Raw genomic sequence first — 24559 nt, forward strand, 5'->3', positions numbered from 1 at the left:
CTCACCCCACTCCTCCCACATCAGCAACCTCTTTCATCATTGTGGGACATTCATTGCATTTGGTGAATACATTTTGGAGCACTGCTGCACCACATGGATAGTGGTTTCCATTGTAGTTTGCTTTTGATGATCCTTTTCTGGGGTCGAAAATATTCAGGACCGAGGCACCTTTGGCGAATTAAAGTCTCATAAATTACTATACGTATAGTTTTTTATACTCTTTTCAAGTAAGAGAAGATGAGGTGAAAACCATCAGGAATTGAGACTTTTTCGTGAGCTGGTCACAGTGATATTCGGTCGTTCGTTCCTTTCCTGGTTTCACTCTGAGCTTCCCTCTTAAGAATCTGTTTTTCTCCTACAGATGACTTCAAGTTAGATGACGCCCTTCCAGGTGACGGAAAAGGTGAGTACAGCGAATTTAAATCTTCTGCCTCACTCCCTTCCTCGTGACCACCCAATCACCGTTATTTAAGAGTCCTATCTTTTAAAAAATTGCATGCGGTTTTACAGTGAAAGCCTAAGGAACCGATACGTTCTTGTTGTCGTATGTCGGCGTTTTGCCCGCGTGCTTGCTTTTATTTTAAAATTCTTGTGAGCTTTGCAATGACGTAAGGCGAGTGTGGCTGCCCTTTGCCAGGGTCTGCCTCCTGGATGCAGTTTATGGCTTCACAGGGACCCCATCCTTGGATTCAAGCTCTGCTGTTGCAGTCCTGACATTCTTTTTTCTTTAAAGTTTCTAAATCGGGTTTATTAACACATATTCGTAAAGCCTGCAGTCCGTGCCAAGTGTCCCATCGCTGGTATTTATTTGTTTGGTATAATGGCAGTGTTGTGCATTCACCACGTGAAGCAATATTAGAGCCTTTTCCTTACTCTCCTAGAAATAAAAAAAGAAAAACAGAGAACAAGATAACCCTACCCTGCAATAATCAATGAAGTAAAAAAACGCATAGTACCTTTTGTCTAGTTTCTTTCACTTAGTATATTTCCTTTTCTTTAATTTTTTTACCCTTAGTGGAAGATTGTTCATATATTGCTATACACCACTGTCCATAGTTGGCTTTTGTTGTGTTTTTGCCTGATATTAACATCTTGTTATCGTTAATGTACATTTGCTGTTTCAAAGAACAGTCTTATAGATGCAATTTTACCCGTGCTCGTTTCACATGTGGTTTCATTATGCTTTACAGGGCCAATTGCATTCTTAGCTTCTCTTCTAGTAACACCCGTGACCTTAGACTTTATCGTTCAACCAGTGTCCTACCCATTTATTAGCTCTGCTAGCTACAAACACCGCAAGGTGCTTTTCCCATTTCGGTTCACTTCCAAAGAGTTACAAACCACGTTTGCACCCGTTCTGCGCTTGACATTCTTAATGACCTTTGAACAAGGGGTGCTTTTTCCATTTTGCGTGGGGACCTGCAAATTCTGTAGCTAGTCCAGACGGTGGCCTTCATTTCCCGTGGAAATCCGTGCAGTGAGATGCTGCGGCGGGGAGAGGGAGAACTGGGCGTGGGCATACCTTCTCCATGACAGGGAGGGGGCTCTGGGCTCTCTTTCGTGGACTAATGATGCATTTTTGTCATCATGTCAGAGTGTCCATAATATAAATGCATATCTTTTGTGAACAGATGACCCACCGGCGCATAATCCTTCGAAACCGAAGCCCCGTGAGCCTGGCTCCTCTGGTAAGATCCTGGGGCTCTCGGGGTCCCCTCTGAGTTTTCCAAAGTTCAGTGATTACCCTTTCAGATGACCTCATGCCTGCTCTTTCCTCTTTGCACCAAACAATTACCCTTTTAAAGGAGTAGAACGCAGAGTTTTCAACGAGGTATTTCTGGTTTGGTTTCCACTTTCAGCTTGCTGATGTTATTCCCAACATTTTATAGAGCCTTTGAAAATTGATTCTGAGATTTTAATGAGATGCAATCGAGTCAGGGAAAAGTGCCAGCATTTGCATTTCCTGCAGGGAAGTTAGGGTTTTGTTTTGTTTTTTTTTAATTCATTTTTTTAATATTACATTAAAAAAATATGAGGTCTTTTTTGTTTGTTTGTCTTCTTTTGAAGTTAGTGTTTTTTAGACTATTGCCCATGGCTGTGTAGATCAGCTTTTCTGAAATATCGTAATATTTTCAGCATCCATTTTTGAATGGACTATCTGCTAAAATGTCAGATTTTTAGAATATTTCCTTACGTATTTGTTTTAAAATTTTAAGACAGAACATAGAAGTCTGAGTTCTAATACTGTGAAATAAGCACTGTTAACATTCAGGTGGTAATTTTCTCCAGTATTTTATATATCAATTTAAATGAAAAAAAATTTTAATACCAATGTCAGTCTTTTGTTCATGCTGAGTTGTAGCATTATTTTTTGCTAGCAATATTTTATAAGCATTTTCTCCTGTCGTTTAGTCATTTTATGATCATGTGGCTTTTAGTGGCAATTATACTCCCACATAATGTATGTAATTATATACTTTATTTAATTCCTGATTTTGCAAATGTTATGTTTCTTCTGATATTTTAGAATTGTGAAGTACAAAGCAAACTTAAGCCACCTTTGTGCGTTTTATTATTATTTCTTAAAAGAGGTTTCTAGAGGTCAAGTTGTTTTGGCCAATTTTGAGTGCTTTTATAGCTTTTGACATATTTTTTTAAAAACTTGCCTCTAGACTTATGCCAGTTTACTCAGCCATATGTATAAATATCCTTATGTTCACATCATGTCCTGCAGGGGTTATTACCACTTAGAAAATCTCTGGCAAAGAGGTAGAGTTAAATGATATTTTACTTTTGCCCTAATTTCATGACTCATTTCAGAACTTTTTAAAAGAAAATTGCAGTATGTCAGTTGGCCACTTTTAGTTCTTTTGTGGATTAGTTGTTCATGTCCTTTGCTCTTTCTTATATTTTAGGATACCCATTTTTCCTTGCTAATTTATAAGCCTTCTTCATTTGTTATGGATATTAATTATTGCCAGTCACTATTATGAACTTTTTCCCCCCTTTTATTGTTGTCTTTGATTATTTTTAACACTATTTTTGGACAAGTAAGGAGTTGAAGTTAAATTTTCCTTCATGGTGTCCTTTATGCTTCTATGGAAATAATAATCTTTGTTTCCCCACAGATCTGCTTTATTTTATTTTATTTTATTATTTCATTTTACTTTTTAGGTTGGCATATGAGCTTGGCTTGTTCAATAAATTTTTTTAAAAGTTTTTTTTTTCATTTTAAAAACTATTTTTTAAACAAATGGATTTTATCGAGACCTATTAATAAAACCTACAGTCCATCCAAAGTATACAATCAGTGGTATTTGGCATAATTACATAGTTCAGAAATAATTGACTGAAGTATATCATTCATACATGCACATACATAAACAATGAGTATATAGTGAAAGTTGTGAAGTTACAAAACAAACATGCATGTCGTCATACAGGGTTCCCATCCATTACCGCCCAACAAATAACTTGAAATATTGTGAAACATTTGTAATGAATTATGAAAGCTCATCCTCCAAGTATTTCTGCTAGTTATAGTCAGGTCTCCTTTTGAGCCCAAAGGTGTTTTCCTTTTACTCCAAGAACCAAGACCCTCCCAGAATGTTCAGTATGACAGATGACGCTGTGTTTTTCCTTTCTAGGTAGCTTTTCCGATTCTGATCTCTCTGATGGGACTTCAGAAGGAGGTAAGTTGTCTTTCCATTCTCTTCCATCTCCTTTCTCGTCTATCCCAGGGTGCCTACCTGTCTGCAAGAGTCTGGAGTCTACCACCGTAGCCCTCCATGAAATCACATATTGGGAAGTTGTTTTAGGAGCTCTGCTATTTGCACATGCTTCAAGGGTGTGGCCGTGCAAGCAGAGTTTAAGGAAATGGAAATGTGTAGCCAGGCACCAGGTCAGAATCTCCTCCTTCCTCGAGAGTTGGCCCTTTGAGTCACCCTCATGAGATGGAAAGAGAGTTGGCATCAGCCTCGCGTTTGGTCTAAAATCACGGCCGCACGTCTTCCTTGCTGGGTTATTTTGGTTCCTCACTCCACCTCCTCTAGAGGAAAGCGTGTCGTTAACTGCCTCGCGTGTATAATGTAAACTGATCTCAAACTCCTGGTGTCTCTTTCCTCAAGGCGTTGCTTCGGCGTTCTGGGCTGGCTGTCGGTGGCGGTTGGTCCTGGGCTCCTCTGTCGCATGGCGATGCACGCAGTGGCCTCTGCTGGCTTCTCCCTGCTCTTCCGGATCTGTTGAGTTTCTACTTCTTGCTTCTCATGGCTCTTTCTCTCTTGAATTTCATCCTCCTTTTTTTTTTTTTAGGAGGTCCTGGGTATTGAGCCCTGGACTGCTTACATGCAAAGCAGCCGCTGAACCACTGAGCTACATCCGCTCCCCAATGAGAGATGGTTTTACTGTTTGTTTTTAGGAGGTACTGGGGATCGAACCCAGGACCTTGTATATGCGAAGCAGGTGCTCAACCACTGAGCTACACCTGCTACCTTCGCTCTGCTTTTAAAGGACTCCCCTAACAAGATTAAGACCCTTTTAAATCTACTCACTGAAGTTATGTCCACAACTTCTACCTACCTATATAACATTTTTTTTTCCAATTTAAATTTATGTTGAACATTTAGCATGTTGTACCAGGTCTGTCTGTCCCCCTTTAAAGTAACAGTCAGTACTCTACTTCTATGGCTGTGTAACATGCAGTCCTCCTTATGTGTACTATGCTGTACTCTAGTTCTTTAACTGTGTAGCATGCACTGCTCTCTTTTAGTGTAACAGTCAGTATTCTACTTCTATGGCTGTGTAACATGCACTCCTCTTTTAGGCATACTATGCTGTACTCTAATTCTTTAACTGTGTAGCATGCACTCCTCTCTTTTAGTGTAACAGGCAGTACCTAGTTCTATGGCTGTATAACTTGTACTCCTCCTTTATGTGTAACAGTCACCACATTAGTTGTATGGCTGTGTAACATGCACTCCTCCTTTATGTGTTACTCTGCAGTACTCTAGATCTGTAACTGCGTGACATGTACTCCCCCCTTGTAGTGTAACAGGCAGTACTCTAGTTATATAACCATGTAACATGTGCTCCTCCATTTTGTGTACCAGTCAGTATTCTAGTTCTATGACTCTGTAGCATGCACTGCCTTCTTATGAGTAACATGCAGTTCTCTAGCTCTATGATTGTGTAACATGCAGTCCTTGTTTATGTGTAACAGTCAGTACTCTAGTCCTATGGCTGAGTAACATGCACTCCCCATTTAGTTTCACAGGCAGAACTCTAGTTCTGTCACTGCATAACATAAAATGCCTGTAACGAGGCACAGCACCTGACTAGCAGATATTTACTTACACAGAACTAAAGGTGCTCTCACACATGTATAGATTTCTGGGTGAGTTCCCGGACAATGAAAAAACCTTTTGATAATTGTATGAGCTTTGGCTTAAAATCAAATTTATTTTGGTGTTAGATGTGAAAAAAATAAAGGGATGTTAGACAGAGTCTCTGACATTTAGGGGAAGATTGAAGGGAAAACACACTCAGGGGTGAAGGGTTAGCTCTTTGCCAGTGGCCAAAAACAGAACTAGAGCACTGCCTGTTAAACATAAATGGGAAGTACATGTTACTCAGCCATAGGACTAGAGTACTGACTGTTACACAAAATGGAGAAGTGCGTGTTACACGGCTATATAACTAGAGTGCTGCCTGTTGCCCTATTTAGGTGACCTTACCAGTTCCCTAGTCTTTGTGCTCAGGTCCATCCACAGCCCACGGAAGCAGGGCGTTGCTCTTTGCCATGAGATTTTCGTCACCGCCGCATCTTCCCGGTGCCCTTTGTCAATGACCCTTCCTCTCTTGCAGCTGGCGGTGGGAGACAGAGGAACGATGGAGAGGAGCAGGGTACGTGCAGGTCATTTCTGAATCTTGCTTGGGGTTCCTTGTTCGTGTTGTTGAGGTAACGGGGATGAAAATGCTCATGATCAAACCGGTAGCCTTTTCATCCTGGTCGTAAAGATGGCACAAAGAATGATGACCCTTTGCCAAACACATCAAGTGGCTCGTTTAGGTTCTGTCAAAAGACACAGCAAGTGGGGGCTTTGTGATCTCCATTTTACTATCTGTCCCCAGCCCAAAGCCCCCCATTTTCTGAGGGGCACAGCCCACCCTCTTTCCCTGTCACTGTCTATAATGAAAAGACTTGCTTTTTGGCTCAGATCTTGGAAATAAAGCCCGTGAGTGCTGGGCTGGGGTCTCTAGTTTCGCTTGCCCTCAGGTGAAAGAAATCACAAGGGGTAGTTTTAAGTGTGTGATTCTTCAGTATTTTATTTTTGACCTGGAAGCAGAAATGATTTACCTCATTTAGCCTTTTTCATATTCCTTTTGAGGAGAAAAGAACAACGAGAAGAATTCCTTTAAAAGCCATATGATTTGGCCAAGGATTTTTGACATCTCTTGGCTGTTTGGTGAGAGCTAAAGCATGCATTTTTAACATAGGTCATAAATCTGCCTAGAAAAAGATAAATAACATTCTGGACCCCCTTTCGTGGAGTCATAGATATTTTTTTTCTTTTTTCCTTTGTAACAAATAATTTTATTGATGCATAGTAATAAAGCATAAATCCATCCAAAGTATACAATCAATGGTATTCAGTATAATCACATAGTTGTGCATTGATCACGTCAATCATTATTAGAGCATTTTCATTATTCCAATAAGAATGATGAGGAAAACAACAAAAACTCATCACCTCTCAATCTCTCTATGCTTCCCCTGCTGTGCATAGTGGCTCTTCTGTTTCCTTCTCTCTAGTTTATTTGTATTTATATTTTGTAAACAGTCTTATCATATGCACTATTACCCATATTCGTGTTTTACGTGAGGTTTACTATCATAAACAGTCCCGTGTTACTTGTTTTAGCTTTCCTTTTAGTAATATACAGGACCTTAGCCTTTTCCTTTAACCATTGTCATATCCATATATTACCACTATTAGTTAAAAACACTATAATGTGCTCTCACCCTTTCCATTCATTTCCAAAGACTTACAAACAACTTTTTACCAAGTCTGCACAGATGAACCCTCAGCTTTCCATTCTCTACCCTCCTCCTCCTCTTTTCTGGTGACCTACATTCTAATTATTAACCCCGTGAGTTTATACAGTCTATTTAGTTCATAATACTGCAGTCACACAGTATTTCTTCCTTTGTGTCTGGCTTGCTTTGCTCAACATCATGTCCTCCAGGTTCATCCATGTCGTCATATGCTTCAATTCTTCTTACAGCTGCGTAATATTCCATCGTGTGAATACACCACAGTTTGCCTATCTGTTCATCGGTTGATGGACACCTGGGTTGTTTCCATCTTTTGGCAATCGTGAATAAAGCCCCTATGCACATCAGTGTGCAGCTGTCTGTTGGTGTCACCGCTCTCGGTTCTTCTGGGTATATACCCAGTCGTGGAATTGCAGGGTCACGTGACAAGTCTGTGTTCAACTTTCTTAGGAACTGCCAAACCATCCTCCCCAGTGGCTGTGCCATTCTACGTGCCCACCAACAGTGAATCAGTGTCCCTATCTTTCCATACCCTCTCCAACACTTGTAGTTCTCTGTCTCTTAATAAGACCAGTCTAGCAGGTGTGAAATGATATCTCATTGTAGTTTGATTTGCCTTTCCAGAAGCGCTAGTCATGTTGAACCTTTTTCATGTGTTTTCTCACTATGTGTCGTTCTTCTTTGGATCATTGCCTATTAAGTCTTCTGCCCATTTTTTAGTCAGGTAATTTGTCAATTTATCGTTGACTTGTAGTATCTCTTTACATATCATGGATATTAATCCATTATCAGATATGTGATTTCCATGTATTTTCTCCCATTGAGTCAGTTTCCTTTTCACCCTTTTGACAAAGTCTTTTGAAGTACAAAAGTGTTTTAATTTTGAGGAGGTCCCATTTATTTTTTCTTTTGTTGCTTGTGCTTTGGGTGTAAGGTTTCAGAAACTACCACCTCTCACAAGGTTTTGGCGATACTTTCCTACATTTTATTCTAAAAAGTTTTATGGTTGTTGCTTTTATATTCAGGTCCTTGATCCATTTTGAGGTCATTTTCCTATAAGGTCTGAGACAGGGGTCCTCTTTCTTTCTTTTGGATATGGCTCTCCAGTTCTCCCAGCACTGTTCATTGAATAGACTGTTCTGGTCGAGCTGAGAGGACTTGTCCACCATGTCAAAAATCATTTGGCCATAGATGTGAGAGTCTATTTCTCAGTTCTCAATTCAGTTCCATCGGTCAATGTGTCTGCCTTTACGCCAGTACCATGCTCTTTGGACTACCATAGCTAAATAGTATACGTTAAAGTCAGGAAATGAGAGTCTTCCAACTTCCTTCTTTTTAATGAATTTTTTTACTATTATATTTGGGGCTCCTTAACGTTCCATAATAAATTTGATAATTGGCTTTTCCATTTCTGCAAAAAAAGGCTGTTGGGATTTTTATTGCAGTTGCATTGATTCTGTAATTCAGTTTGGGTAGAATTGACATGTGATTTATATTTAGTCTTCCAATCCATGAACATGGAATGTCCTTCCATTTATTTTAAGTCTTTGGTCTCTTCGAGCAATGTTTTCTAATTTTCTGAATACAGGTTCTTTATGTCCTTGGTTAAGTTTTTTTCCCCTACATATTTGATCCTTTTAGTTGCTATCATAAAATGGATTTTTTTTCTGATATAGAAATAGTATAGAAATGCTATTGATGTTTGCATCTTAATCTTGTATCCCACCACTTTGCTGAATACCTCTAGGAGCTCTAGTACCTTCGTTGTGGATTTTTCAGGATATTCCCGATATAGGATCATATCATCAGTGGATAGTGAAACTTATACTTCTTTCTTTCCTATTTGGGTGCATTTTATTTCTTCATCTGGCCTAATCGCTGTTGCTAAAACTTTTAGTAGTGACAGTGAGCATCAGATTCACAGTTTTTAAGGACAAGGATGCACTTTTTGGTTTTTAACTTGTCCTTGCAAAGGTAATTATTTGCTTATAGCTGTCACCCAGAATGGGAAGATCATTTAGAAGAAAATACGATAGGAAAATCCATGTCTAGCACAATTTGTTTCCAACCTTGAGTCTTGGGCTTCTCGTATATAGGGAATGTTTGGTGTATGTCTTTATCAGGAAGGGTGGGTAAGCTTGAAGAATTTTCCCATGACTGTGGGCCTGCTTTACTTTAATACATATTGATGTATATGCTAATAATAATAATTATTAATCATAATACAATTGCATTAATTAAATGTCATTAATATGGAATGACAAATCCCTGGCCAAAGGGCGAACCCAATCACCAACAGTCAATGTTGAGAATCAGATGCGACCCAGAAAATTATTTTTTTCCACTTCTTCAAGGGCTGCTGAGATTGTTGTATTTGGAGAAAACCCTCCAAAGCTCTCTAAATTGTGAATGTCTTCATTTTCCACAAAAATGGACTGTCACTGTTGGAAGGAAGCAGTGCAAGCTTCCCTGTGCTTTGGGGATTTTTCCCTTCATTATAGATCATAGAGCAGATTGTTCTCATACAAAAAATTGAGGAAAACAAGTCCATGTACATTGCCTCTCATTGATCCACGCAACAGAACTTTTCAATGCTTATTATGTCTAAGAAAACGCTGTAGACACAGGGACAGATAAAAATAGTTTGATAATCACTGACAGTGGGTGGAATTGCCCGTCGTTGTAAATAAGATGCCGATAATTAGCAGGTTGTCGCTCAGATTTTTTAAAAAGGAGAGGAAGAGCCAGCCGGGAGTCTGAATGCTTAAGATGCTTACGACGTCGCCGCTTCCAGACTAAGACTCTTTCCCAGAAAAAGCAAAGGCTGCGAGTTAATTGGGCACTGCCAAAATATTGTTACAGAGAAAGCCTCTCCCTGCAGGATAAAGATCTGCTCTGAGCGCAGGGCTTGGCAAGGCAAGATTTCCCATCCCACTGGAAACCAGTTAAGCCCCCCACCCAGAATCGGATTTGGGTGGTCAGCAGAGCGATCTTCCAGGGTGAGAAAGTGAAATGAGGAAGCGTTTGAAGGCTGGGATTAGAAACAGCACCAGCTCAGGAACTGGGGCTCCACTGACCCCCCCCCCGTGAGTTTGGGGGCCCTGGAGACCCCCAATTTTTCCCCCAGAACTTCCGGGGCCATCTGAGAAGCAGCTGGAGAGAAAGTCATAGCTGCAGCCCCCTGCTCCCCACCTTTCCTCTCTTGGTTTCTGATTGTTCAAGTTTCGTAGGGAATTTGCCAACATCCTCCTGTTTCATATGGTATCTCAAACATTCTTGCTGACGTTGTGTATATATTTTAAGGGAGGTAAATTGGAAAGGCTTGTGTTCACGCCCAAAGCTCTCTCTCCCCAAAGGCGTGTTCTGTGTCGTGCTCAACCAAACATACAACCGGTGATAACTGGATACATGACTGCTGGCTTCCTTGGATGCCAGCCACTGCTCCTCTCCAACCGCCCAGCTCTGCCCTTGCAGCTTTCCTTGTCTCCTGCACCCTGCCAGCCCTGCGTTCATTCTGAGTGCCTTCTGTTTCCTCCTCTTTCTTTATCTTCAGTCTTTGTTCTGCAGAGTGTCTCCAGTTTCCCAGCCGCCTTTCTTTGCACCTGGTCTGTCCTCCTGCAAGTGCAGTCATCTCATCCACGGACCGTCATTCATGCCTAACGGAAGTTCTCTCCTTCTTTTCTTCTTTTTTGTTTGTATTTTGCAGTTCACAGGGACCTTCCTTTAGTCAGCCATTGGCTCAGCCCTTTCTAGTTCTCTCACGACTGAGGTTTCTGCCAGCTTTTGCCTGCCCTTGGTCTGGGCTGTATATATTTGCCAATCACTATGTCTTGTGCTTCTCCCCAAAGCCGCCTCCCCTGCCGTGATTCCCGGAATTGTTGGCACCGTGGTCGTGGCGGTGGCTGGAGCCATCTCCAGCTTCATTGCTTACCAAAAGAAGAAGCTGTGCTTCAAAGAAAACGGTAAGCTTCTCCGCGCTGTACCCCTTCCTTTGGGAATTGCTGATTTGAAAAGCATGGGCTTTCTTAAAAATAAAAATAAAAATCAGTGACTCACATGGGCATACAACAAGTTTAAGGTGGCAACAGCTGATGAAATCCGACTTCCCAGGTTCGAATCCCAGCCTCGCCCCGTTTTTAGCCACTTTACCGTCTACCCCAGTCCTTGGGTTTGACGTTTCTGAAGTAGGGGGAGTAATATATGTCTGTCGTGGAGTTTGCGTGAGCGTTAAAGATGGTCAGCCATTTGGCAGAGACCGAGTGCCTAAGAAACACCCTCTTTGTAGAAAGTCACGTCATCGTCATCCTCAGAATTTGGGGGTGTTAGCCATAGGGTGACCGTGTTGTTTTCTTTGCCCAGGGAAATTAAAATCAAACACAGAACAGCTGATTGTTACCCTTTCCCCCAGACCCAATGCCAACATGTGCCTGGAAGGTCTTGGACAGGATATAAAACTTGGGGGTCATGCAGAGGATGCCATGGTTAGCCCCACAGCGATTCAAACTCTACCATGAGCATTTTGTGAACTCATAGTCCTGTATAAAGAGCCCCTGCATAATTTTGCATCCACCCTAAAGTAAACGAGTGTATCTTGAACTCGGTTGATTTTTCGTGCGTCTCTGGACTGTTCTATGTAGGCGTTGCACCCACTCTTTCCACCACAGATGGTTTGGGGATCTGGTTTGGCTTTTTTGGATCCCAACAAACCTCGACCCTCGTCGTTGACCCTATTGTGCCTACAGCTCTGCTTGCCGAGGGTTCTACTGAAAAACGCCGACCCTCTGGACAGCTGCTGGGGGCGGTGAAAAGAGCCACGTCCCAGCTTTTTTTACATCCACGGTGATGATTTACAGTCTCAGGTTCAGAGTCATAGACAGTTTTTGGGTTCCGATATCTACAGGTGCTGTTTTCTCTAGCCGCCTTCTTGCTGTGGGGCTTTCTGCAAGCAGAGTGAGGGGATAATGCCGCGGATTGCACTTGACTTCTCACGTGTGATCTGGTGGCTTCCAGTTTAGGAAACTGGTTGATCAAACGGGGAGCGCTGAGTTGTTTCCAAAAGGAGAGATGATCAAGTTCAAAGAAGTGCTTATAAAAAGCCTGCAACTAGAACTCAGGCGGAAGAAACAGGAAACCTCTTTGCTTGCTTCTGCTAGAAATAACTGGGAAGTTAAATGAAGAGGGAGTCAGTGGAAATACGTCTTTTTTTTTCCCCTTCTCGGTTGCTTTTCCCCCTCCCCCCCTTTCTGAAGTGTGTCAGTGCAGAGTCTAATCCTCAGCTGAGAGACAAGTAAGATCTGCCCTCTGCGGAGGACGTGTGATGTTTTATTTGTAATTCTCTAGTGCTCTTTAGAATTCCAGACGGTGTTGAATGCTTTAGCGTTAAACAAAGATGTCTTGGCGCCATTATGTTTTTAAGATCTTTGGGTACACTCAAATTGGATTCTCCAGCTGCAAAGCATTTCTGTTCCCTTGTGAATGGGACATGTTGGCCTTTGGGATCTCATCGAGCTCCTGCATAGTCATATCCCAAGACACAGCATCTGTTTGGGGAAGCCTGCAAGAATCTAAGGAGTCTTGGCTTGGGCAAAAATTGGGAGGTGGAATTTGGAAAAGCAAGGCAATGTGTTTCCCACTCCATGCCATCCCCCTTGGGTCTTTCTCTTTGGCTGAAGCGTTCTCTCCATGGCTGGGTGGTAGGGCATGCCAACAGCAGGCTCTCCCTAACTAGGAATTTTTGCCTGATTTTTCTTTCTGAAAAATGGATTCCGAGCAGTTCAGGGTTCGATGTATACTTCTGAGAGGTTTTGTCCAATTTCCCTTCCACCTTTCCTACAGTCTGTTATTCTTCTTAGGCTAAATTAGCATAAAGCACAATTTTAAATCTTCTTTTGCTGTGTGGTTTTCCAAGGGTTTTGTAATCTCAAGCATATGTAGGTGAGCAAAGCAAAGGGAATAAATAAACCGTAAGGAAGGAAGTCAAGCAGGTACAAATGACTTGACTTTTATCTCCAGCGATAAAATGCCCGGAGAGAACAATGAAAGAAAACTTGGAACTGTTTTAATAGAAAAACCAAGAAACTAATTCAGTATTGTATCATTGTGATGGCATTGACATGCAGTGCAGTCTTTACATCTATATTATAAAATAAATTTAATGTGTGTCTCAGTTACTTATTTTTGTTCTCAGACATAGAATTGACATATTGGTTTAAGGTATTGGACACAGGAAGATGTTAGAACTTGCAGGATCTATGTGGGTTGGGTTGGCAGATTTTATTTCTGGAATGGTGATTTTAAGACCCGCAAATCAAATCAGTCATTATAAGTTTGGAGATTTCCTAAGAAGGCTAGTGCATGCCTTAGTCCACTGGCTTGGGGAAAGTTTCCAGAATTTGCTATTCTATAGGGCTCATGTGTATAGAAGTTGAATTTTCTGGAATTGTGTCGTTGTGTGCAAATTTGTCACATCCGTAACAAATTGGTCTCGGGAAAGTCAGTGGAAGCAGATGCCGGGAAAAATCGATCAAATGTTGTCAGTCTCAATATACATATATTTAAAAGATTTTCGGTATTCTCTTTTGAAAATTTGGGAGACCTGCCCTTCTAAAAATTGGAATCTGTTCTTGTTTAACCTGGTTTGATGCCATTGATCCTCGTTGGCCCGTTGCAGCCGTCTCTGTTAAAGTCCTCGCCTTTGGTTGTCTTCGCTTCGTGTATCTAAGACACTAACAAGGTGTAGCTGACCCTGTCCCCGCAGAGCCCAGCTTTTGGCTGTTGCCTCTTGACGTTAAAAAGTCTGTCCTTCTGCATCTGTGACGCCAGATTGTTGTTGCTCACAAGCCTTCTGCTGGTGCTTCTCAGTGCCCTCTGCTTCGTGAGCAGTTTTCTTGATGCTTCAGTGAAAAGAGCTACTGACTGCCCTCCTTTCCTCTCCCTTCCTCCCTCCTTCCCTCCCTCCCTTCCTTCTTTCCTTCCTTTTCTTCCTTCCCTCCTTCCCTCTTCCTCACCTTCCTTCCTACCTCACCTTCCTTCCCACTTCCTTCCTTCTCTCCCCCTCTCCTTCCTTCCTTCCTTCCTTCCTTCCTTCCTTCCTTCCTTCCTTCCTTCCTTCCTTCCTTCCTTCCTTCCTTCCTTCCTTCCTTCCCACTTCCTTCCTTCCCTCCCCCTCTCCTCCCCTCCTTCCTCCCTCCCTCCCTCCCTCCCTCCTTCTCCCTCTCCCTATCTCTCGCCCCCCTCCCTCCCTTCCTTCCTAATTTCGATTCCACCCATAACTTCTGATGCCTGTTTCACTTGTTCTGCCGGTCATTAATCCCCTACCACTTCGCTTCTAAGGCCAAAGACTCGCTTTCTAATCCCCCCTGCTTGCTGCTGCCGCCCGGCGCCCTGCAAAGACCTGAAGCCAATCTATCAGAAGTTTACTTTTTCTTTTTTTCTTTTTCATCCTTCCTTTTCAGGTGAGTCGAATATCTAGGGACGATACCAAGAACCTGCGCAGACCTCAAGATTCATCTGACGGAGCGCTGTTTGTCTCTTAAGTCCCCGCGTCCTCAGCCCTAGGGCCAAGCTTGGTGTTTGCCATTCTCTTCCCCTGTCCTAGAAAATTCCGATATTGACATGGCTCTCAGAGAGCAGGTTGCCCACCTTGCATTCTGAGTGTTTTCTCCCTTCTTAATCCAGAGCTTACGCTAGTGTGTTATATTATTGCATAGTTGGCTTCAGAAAGTGAAGAGACAATCAGATATTTTCCTTTAAACTTATATCGAAGAAGAAGAAACACGTGGAAAAACTTCTGGGTGTCGATGAAACTCATCAACGCCAGGTCCACCTCCACCGATGGGGACTGGCACGGCTGCCATCTTCCCTGCCGTGACCTGCCCAAAGCTGAGGTGGCCGTCAGGACTTGCCCTTTGAGGAGAGGGATGGAATTTTCATTCCTCAGATTTATGTTTTTAATGCAATTTTTTTTTTATTTTTATTAAGATGCATAGCTCACACAAAATCCTCGAATTTCTTAATCCTGAAATTTGTATTGCACCTTTACCACTCTACTCTCCTTGAAGCTGATCCTAGAAACAACAGCAAAATCCCTCTCTTTAGGAATGACCTGGAAATCTTAGTGATGTCAGATGTTGAAGGGCGCTTGAGAAGGTGTTGATGGCCGATCTTATTTACAGCTGAGCCTTCAAGCTCGGGGTGCTCGTCTTCTAACTGACACCCCGAATATTCCTTTCGATTTCTAATTGATAGTGGGTATCCCTTCCTTTATTAATCCTGCCTTCTCATCCTTGGGCGTAGAAATCGCCTTTCTCACTTCAGCCACGTGGTGGAATTAAGGATAAATTCCCTTCCCGGGGAGGAAGCTGTGACGGAGGTGCAGCTTTGGGGTGGGTCAAGTGTGAAGTGGGTTGACCACTCTATGGCCAAACCCTGTCCCCGTGGGCTCTGGTCAGCCCACAGCAATCCCCTTTAGAATTCTCTAGATCTTTGAAGGATACCTCAGAAGTTTCTCAATTCTGAGACGGGAGTCACCCCCTCAGCAGACATGGGATAAAGTCTGAAATGAAAATCTGTGGACTGCAAGAGAGTCTCGAGATGGCTCTAGGACCATCCACGGCTGAGCAGTTCGTGGCTTGTGCTTGATCTAAAAGTTGGCTCCCCGACGCATGTCTTTTCTCTTTTCCCTGAGCATGGGGACTGGTCCAAGCCGTGATGGCTTGGTTCAATGGTCCTGAATAGTTACAAGTGACTACTAGCCTAAAAGAAAAGCACCATGAATTTTTTAACTTGAGTCTGAAGTTGGATGCGGTCGGATGGGGAAAGACCCAGCAGGTTGAATGGACGATGCGTCAACTCTGTATGCCGGAAGGGTCCTCTGTGTTGGGGACAGCAGGGTGCCACCCAAGGAGCTTCAGAGGGCCACCAAGAGATGGGAATCCCCAACCTGCCCAGCTCCTGCCTGTACCTTCCCTTTGGTGTGTGCAGCTAAGACACTCCAATCCCAATATGGCCCCAGTAAGCTTTGCTCCAAGAGACCATGGACCGGACTCTTTCAAAGGATTGACCTCCTGGAGGTGGCACCCCATTTTAATAGCACCCAAGAGTCACAACTCTCCTTCCATCCCTTGGTGACTTTGGTGGGAATCATTTCTTCACATGCAGGAGCGTAGACATGGCGTCCACTTTCAGCAACCCTTCACCAGGCCCATCCTGGGTGGCCACCGCTGAACCCTGTGCCTTCAATAGCGTCCCCACAAATGGGGGGTTGGTGACTCCACGGTAAAACACAGCTTGCTAACGCCGCCCTCTCCCAGGATTGCCACTCAGTGTTCATAGAACTCAAGGCGACTTTTATTTGTTAGAATAACAAATTGGATCTGGTTTCATGGTCATTTCTTGTTTCAGTGGACTTTTTTCCTAAGGGCAGCCAGACTTTTGCTTTTCACAACCCAGGCTGAGTGTGTTGACCTTTGAGCCATTCACATTTGATCCTAGAAGGAAATTTCCATGACACGAAATCAAGGCAAACTTACCATTTTGCTCCATTACTGTTTATTCTAACTGCCCGTTTTGAACTGACCGCCCGCTGAGTTAACCAAAGACATGACCTCGGAATCCATAGATCCCTTTGAACTCTTCTCTTTGGGATTTTTTTTTTTTTTTTTTTTTTTACCTTACAATTTCTCACACTCTATGGGGATCGAGGGGGGAGTTACTGATCACCAAATTTGTTTAACGCCAATTGTGATCAATGTTTCTATGCTCTTCATTAAAAGTTGTGTCGATAGAGTGTACGCGTTTGTTCCTTAAGGTATGTGGTGTGACAACCATTAACGATGCGTGACTGGAAAACGAATCGTCACAGACCGAATGAACTTGTTCTGGCTTCTTTGATGTCGAAAGCAAGTAGCGTATGATTTCGTTAGTGACAAAGCAGGAACGAAATAAATATTTTATCTGTACGTCTTGTATGCATTTTGGATTCTATGCCTCCCACTAGAAGAGACGCAAGACCGGAGAACATTGGCGGGGGGGGGGGGGGGGAGTGTGTGTGTGAAGGTTTTTTTTGTTTCTGTTTTGGGGCCAGGGTGAAAAATGTAGAAGCAAGTGTGGATGGGGTGGTGGTGGAATGGGGAGATGGCTTCAACCTGAGAATGGTGATTGGAGTCCTAGGGGGGAAAGTCTCCTTTCCCAGATGCACAAGACTTACTGATCTGCTGAGCGTATCCTTATTTTGGGTAGGAATCGCAGTTTCCTGGGATGCCATAACCAACAAACACGACATAGGAGGCTTGACACCACAGAAACCTCATTCTGGAGGGCAGGCTCTGCCTCCGTCCCCCAGCCTGCCGTCTCCCCTGTGTCTCTCCATCCCCTGTCCAATTCTTCCCAGCTCAGAAGGTCACCCGTCAGATTGGATCTGACCCAACCCTACTGCAGTTTGGTTCATGGTAACTCATCACATATTCAAAGACCTGGTTTGCGAAGAACGTCGCAATTCCGGGACTGGGGAGTTGGAACTTGAGTGTGTCTTTTTGGGAGGATGGGGGGATGATTCAATGCCTAACAGGTCTGGGGCACAGTTAGAGAAAAAGATGTAATTTTCATGGATCTGTACATCTCTGACAAAGGGGTTTTGCGTACACTCGTCCTAAGGTATTTACGGAGAAGAACGCGACCGCTCCCGTGGAGAAAGAGAAAACCGTTTGCGTTCTGCTCAGGGAATGCCAGCCTGCGTGCCTAAAGAAAAATACAGCCAAGTGCTCGTTCACGGGGCGGCCGACCGAGACCTGATGTCGTTCAGTTTGGGGTTTGGGTTTTGAGTCGTCTTGGCCAGAAAAAGAGCAGCTTTAAAACACAGCCGCCGACTGTGATTTAAAATGCATCTCGCGGTGTGTGCCTTCTCTCGTATTCAGAGTCTTTGGGTCTTCTCTTCTTGCTCTCAGCAGGTGAAGAAGGCAACGTGGAAAACCATCCCAGCACCAAAGCTGAGCCGCACGGTAAGAGGGGCACACGGGGGGCACGGGGGAGCTCACCCAGGAGGTTTTGCTTTTATTTTTTCCAACCATACCACCTCCCTGCCCAGATCCTCAAAGCCTGTTGGAATGCTTTCGAAGTGTGTCCTGAAGTCTCCCTGCTTTCTAGGAGATTCATGCAGGAGATAATGGGTTAAAATACTCAGCATCTGGGGCTTCCCTTGAGACCTCATTATGTTTGAGTCCCACATTCACTGGTTATTCAGATAATTTTCCGAGATGTCCCCGTTGCTGCTCCACCAGAAAGGTTGGCAGCTTGCCGACGTGCAAAGAGGATGAAAACGGACACTTGTGAATTACAGTTGCTTGCTGAACGTTCCTTGTCATGTTTAAAACTTCCCCGTCCCAACCAGGTAGAGAAACTGGTCACAGGGAGAACATTTAAACTTCTAATAAAGGCAGGCGTTCTGCAGTTAGGGCCATTTTTAAAAATGGCAAGGGAAAAATGTTTGCATATATATGCATATGTGTATTTATGTGGGTATGTTTGTGTGTATATATGGGTGTGTATCGATGTGTGTATGTTTAGGTGTGAGAATATGTGTTTGGCTATGTGTGTATATACAGATGAGTGTCGATACATATGCATGCGTGGGTGTTATGTCTGTACCTGCATGTGTATCTATGTATGTGTGTATGTGCGTTCCAGGAAACACCTGTTTTGCAGAGAGGCAACGTTTACTTGACAGCTATTGAACGGAGCCAGATTTTTAATGAAATTTTAAAATATTTTGAATTCTAAAAATGGAGACTTTACGAAAGTTAGTGTCTAGCTTACTGCTTTTTCAAATCAGGGAAAGACGTTTAAAATTAGCTCTTGCCTTTAAGCATGACGGGTTTTCTCTGCCCATACACAGCCCTTGAAGATGTTCAACTTTCCATTGGCCATCAGAATGGTCTTTTAATAATATAGCTTTATTTCAAATTAAAAAAAAAAAACTCAAGTTATGGAAGCGTTATTTTGGGCTTGATATGGGGGTCCCTCATCTATTATATTAAAGAAGAATTGGCCTTTTCCAACTTTTTCTATCTGCCTATTTGGGAGGAAAATATTTTGGACATCCTTTCTCTCATCCAAATCCTCCCTCTTCCCTCCAAAATGTCTAGTTTTAAGAATTTAAGAAACTTCTTTTAAGAGTTGAAAGCAAAATGAACCTCTAATACTTTAATGAGCTGTGCAGCCTTCACTTCTGAATCACAGTAAATAAATGTAAGCCATGCATCCTCATTTAGAAAAGATTTTATTCTGTGATTTGGTAAATTTTACTTAGATTTTTACTGTCTCGGAGAACTTGCTAGTCGTAAATGCCTTCTTTCTACTTTATCTGAAGTGTCCTCTTTTTGTAAGCTGCAGTTGCATCAATGCAGTGAAATGCACTGAACTGTATTTTTAAACCTGTTACATTTGAGTTTCTGCTTTCCGCATCAATGAGCTTTGAGGCCATTTATCCAATACAGTAATAAATTCCCCCACTTCTGTGCCTTAAGAAGCAAATATGCTTGTGGGTTTGGGGATCTGAGAATCATTTTCAAAGTCTTGTCTTGCCTTTTGTTCTGGCAGTTCAATGTACTCTTCTAGAAAAATAGAAACCTGCGCACAAACAGGACACAGACTGCACAACGAGATGGGAAAACTTGCCTTCTGCTTGTCCCCACCGCCTCAAGGGCAGAGCAAGCCTCTCCCTGCCGCACCTGCTCAGATTGGATTGTTTGGTTTTACCCTTGACCTCTGCTTTGCCTGATCCTGGGCAGAGCTGAGGAGATTTACTGGAGATGAATTTTGCATCTGAAGGGGACTTGGGCTCATTCTCCAAGACCCTTGGGGGTTTTCCCTGGGATGGGAGAGCCTGATCTTGATAAAGTCCAGAATGGTTCAAATAACGCCCCAGTCGATCCTTTTACCTGGGGCCATCTGCAAATTACTTCGATACTGAACACGTCTGAAATGTCTGCATGATTGACCTTTTTATAAAGTAAGGTAAGCCTTTGGTTGGTTTCCTCCGTGGTTTTTTTAATGTGGTGAGGTTTTTCAGACTGGATGAATAAAACAAAAATGGGAAACCAAGCGCTTTTTACTGAACTGATTTAAAGAACACTGTAGACAGGGTGGGGTGGATTTCATCCTCCCTTCATAGATAGATTTTCAGGGGAAATATCGAGCTGAGTGCTAACTCTCTATCCCTCAGGCTCTCCTGTTCCTTCCACTTGCCCTGCCACATTGGTGACAGATACTCCTTGCATCCAGATGCCCCCACATCAGATACTCCCTGCATCCAGATGCCCTCACATCAGATACTCCCTACATCCAGACGCCCCCACTTTCAGATACTTCCCTACATCTCGATGCACCCACATTCAGATACTTACCTGCATCCAGATGTACCCACATTGAGATACTCCCCACATTCAGATACCCTCCACATCCAGATACTCCCTGAATCCAGATTCCCCCACATTCAGATACTCCTCACTTCCAGATACTCCCTGCTTCCAAATGACCCCACATTCCAGTACTTCCCACATCCAGATACTCCCTGGCATCCAGCTGCCCCCACATTCAGATACTCCCTTGTATCCAGATGCACCCACACCCAGATAATCCCCACATTCAGATACCCTCCACATCCAGATACTCCCTGATTCCAGGTGCCCCCCACTTAGTTTCAGATACTCCCCACATTCAGATACTTCCCACGTTCAGATTCTCCCCCACATCCAGATACTCCCCTGCCGCCTTGTGGGTTTCGTGGGTATGAATGTCATAGATTTGTTAACTGGTTAGTCTATACAAGGTGTTCAATTACTTCAATGCTAGAGCTTGGTTTAACTACACAGTAAAGCTGCTTTGTGACAGAAAATCTCATACACTTTCCAACACTGGGGGATTCATTGAAAGCATACTTTCCTCCCTGCGATAAAGGACAGCTTTTCCTCATTTATTAGTTTCCCATTTAAGGTCAGGCATACAGAGCATGTGTGTTTTTATGTGAAGGCTTGGGAAGGGCTTCATTTGGAACTTTGTGTTAATCTCATCAAGTATAGAGGCCATGAGATTCCATAGGAGAATGGATTTCATCAATAAACTTTCTTTCCCTGAAGATTCAGGATATTATCAGTACATTCTCATGGGCACAGACCAGCTAACACAAAGTCTTAGAAAACTGTTAGGCAGAGAATGGCAGTTTCACTGAAATGCTTAATATCATCCTTGATAAGCGTATTAAAAGCTGAGGAACATGTCAAAGTCAGGTTCTGCTCGAACCTCTCCCTTTGTGGTGTTACAATCAGACCTGCTTTGGTGACCATCCCAAATCACCTGATTTTGGGGAAGGCATCATCTTGGTGGGGCAGAAGTGTTGGTGTGGAATAAATTTTGAGTCTACGAAATGGTGGAAAATCAAGACCCCTGTTTATTTGTCCGGTTACTGATTCATTGCTTCATTCAACACATACCTGTTGGGTGTCACCTGTGGGCCAGGTGTGCAGAGATGCACATGACATTTTAGATTCTAGGGGGTGTAACAGAAGCTTTGCAAAATCTTGTCTATCGTCCATCATGTGACACGGTCTCCCAGCAGTCGGAGCTTTTGCATTAGCAAACGTGCCCAGGCCCTTTGCTAACTAGGGACAAACACACATTTTAAAGGTACAGGAGAACGTGCAGAGTCATCTCCAAGAAATTATCGGGGATTGTCTCCCAGCTCAGATCCTGCACATCACTTTACAATGAAAAAATAATGCATAAAACCTGTTTTGTCATTCTGCAAATGACATTGACATTTTATAAGCATCGCGCTCACGCCGTAAATGCACCGCAGACTGAAAAGCAGAATAGTGAGAGGACTGGTATGCTTTTAAAGGATGTCAAGGAATGGATCCGAATTAAATAAATATACATTGAAGAAAACACTCAAAGGTGTCAGGTGCCCTTTATCTGAATGGTGGAGGGTGGGCGAATACTCTCACACGCAGTCATTTGAAGGTCACACCGACTTGACTCTCGGCTGAGGTCCGTCAACCAAATCCGCTTTGGATGTGCTCCTGCCTCGAGCTGCCTTCACAACCACTGGCCCCCACTGGCCCCACTGACCAAATGCCTGGCCGTGATAAGGTACAAGTCCTCTCTGTGCTTCCTGGCTTTTCAGCAAGAAGGGGTTGTGAGACTGCGTGCATCTTGAGGCTCGGGACACGGTAGAACGTGTAGCAGCTACTATCTTGCAGCCTGGGAGCCAAATTCAGCCCGCCACCTGCTCTTGTATGGCTCTCAAGCAAAAGAATGGTTTTCCATTTCTAAACGGTTGGGGAAAATTCAAAAGGAGCTCTGTGATACCTGATGTGTGAAAATTACCTGAAATCCAAATGCCGGTGTCCGTAAATAAGGTTTCCTTGGCAGACAGCCACGCCCATTCCTTTACGCATCATCTACGCCTGCGTTCGCACGGAGTAGCTCCGAGACCCCTGGGCTGCCAAGAGGAAAGTGTTTTCCGTCTGGCCCTTAGCAGACGGTTTGCAGAACCCTGTGTTAACAGATGTAAAACACTTTGAGCAGTTGGCCCACGTGTGCTGTGTGGAATGGGAGCGTTATCTGTTCTGTTGTGTGTTTATTTCATCTACAAGGATTTTCTGAATCCAAGCCCTTGACCCAATGGTGGCGTCTTTTTGCTTCTCACCCATCCATGGTGCTTGCAAATAGGGCTTTGGAACGGAGCTTGGGGGCTCCCATGTCTGGGCAGATGTTTGCAGGGCCAGAGTTCTTCTGGGAATTAAGGTGACTGAGAACAGGTGTTAGGGCCAGTGCACTTCTAGAGAAGCATCTTTCTAAGCTCTCACCGGCTGCCCGGTCCACAGTCAAAGTTTCACAGGTGGATTCCCTTAAAGCATTTTCCAAACATGCACACATGCACACCTGTTGTGTGGGACCCTCCTCTTTCTCAGGAGCACTGTTTATAAAGATGCCACAAAGACGACAAATCTCAAACACCAGACCACATAAATGTATACATTCCACTGCCAAGAGCGGGCTACAGAAGCGGTGGAGATTTGCTTCTTTGGGGTTCATTTGGCACAGACCCACCATCTGGGGGTGCAGAAACTGCTCTCGTAGCTGGAGTTTTGTGGTTCTTATGCATTTATACCATTTATCAGAGGAGTTTGGGGCCTTTGGGAAACATTCACTTGTCGCTCTTCCCCATCGCTTTGAGGTGGGTACCTTTCAAGGGTTAATCCATGAATGCATTTGAGTGAACCAGGCACAGTCACAGGATTGTTGGCAAAAAGAAACTGAAAATAGGATTCTCTTTGGACTCAATCCAACCATATTACTTCTCAAGGGAGATTCCAAATGGAAGCTATAAAGAATTTGTTAGTTATATAAGATACCTCACACTTAAAGAATATATGTTCTTTATAAAGCATACATTTTTGTGTTGTTTTTTAAAAATTATTTTCGTAGAAAGAAGCCAAAATGGAACAACAAAGAGATGATTTCCCCAAGACGAACTTGAAAGCCTCTGCTGAGCATTTACATCCTGCACTGCAGAGCGAGGTTTCCAGGCACAGAGCAGTTAATTATTTCAAATTACACTGGAGTCGCTTTTACCGGCAGTTTATGGTGGTTTGGCAGCAGGAATGCTGCACTTAAGAGTGTTCAGCTTTCATGATAGCCTGGCTTTTCCCTTCAATTCTTCATCATTCTCCACCTTCTGGTGGCTTTTAAAGGGAATTCTTGCTTTAGTGTCAGAAACCTACGGTTTTACCTCGCCAAATGCATTGAATGTGCTGCACTGATGAAAGAGGTTGTTGATGTGGGAAGAGTGGGAGCATGGGGTGTGGGGTATGTGGGAACCGCTTATATTTTTTAATGTAACATTTTGTGTGATCTACGTGTCTTTACAAAAAAGACAACAAAATATTAAAAAAGGGAATTTCTTGCCTTTTCCGTGCACATCAGCATGTCAGGGACAGCTGATGGGAAGTTTGGAAAGGAGTTGCTCTTCAAAAGTTACCAAGTGGTGTCCTAATTCAAATCTCCTTTGGGAGAAAAACTATAAAAAGATCTACGTGCACTTCTGTCCAAGTCTGTTGATTCACATGTTTTATCATTTAAGTCCCGGCAATGATGATGATGTTGCAATGATAACTACCAAATGGTGCAGTGTGCAGCTTATTTCTGCACAAAAGAAAAATGTTTGCACTTAGTGTCGTTTTATTTTGTTTCAAGGAATGGAAGATATATTTGGTTCCTGTCGCTGCCGGAACGACTTAGAGTGGTAGCTCAAAAGCATGCAAAGCTACCCTCTCCCATTTCTGGAGGGCAGGGATGAGTCTTTTGGGGCCAGAATCAACGTGTGGGCAGGGCTGGATCTTCCTGCAGGGAGAATTCGTTCCGTGGCTGCTTCCAGATTCTAGAGGTCCCCTGCATTCCTGGCTTGTAGCCTCCTCACTCCATTCTCATCTTCTGCCAGCTCTTCTC

General features: G+C 43.3%; 1 protein-coding gene across 6 annotated transcripts in view; it reads left to right on the forward strand.

Annotated features, from left to right (window-relative positions):
* LOC139436091 (CD99 antigen-like) overlaps positions 1 to 20152 on the forward strand; it is a 46082-nt gene extending 25930 nt beyond the window's left edge. Inside the window, exons 4-10 of one of the 6 annotated variants that reach the window (XM_071213459.1) lie at positions 362 to 403; positions 1632 to 1688; positions 3648 to 3692; positions 5863 to 5901; positions 10903 to 11016; positions 17998 to 18051; positions 19649 to 20152. In XM_071213459.1, the coding sequence (XP_071069560.1) occupies positions 362 to 403; positions 1632 to 1688; positions 3648 to 3692; positions 5863 to 5901; positions 10903 to 11016; positions 17998 to 18051; positions 19649 to 19674 (377 nt within the window). In that variant the 3' untranslated portion in view covers positions 19675 to 20152. Of the gene's footprint in view, positions 1 to 361; positions 404 to 1631; positions 1689 to 3647; positions 3693 to 5862; positions 5902 to 10902; positions 11017 to 14508; positions 17014 to 17997; positions 18052 to 19648 lie in introns of those variants that run through there. The other 5 variants (XM_071213460.1, XM_071213463.1, XM_071213461.1 and 2 more) reach the window with 5 other exon arrangements.
* The last annotated feature ends 4407 nt before the right edge of the window (positions 20153 to 24559 follow it).

Source organism: Dasypus novemcinctus, chromosome Y, assembly GCF_030445035.2.
Source record: "Dasypus novemcinctus isolate mDasNov1 chromosome Y, mDasNov1.1.hap2, whole genome shotgun sequence".
NCBI classification, from domain to species: domain Eukaryota; kingdom Metazoa; phylum Chordata; class Mammalia; order Cingulata; family Dasypodidae; genus Dasypus; species Dasypus novemcinctus.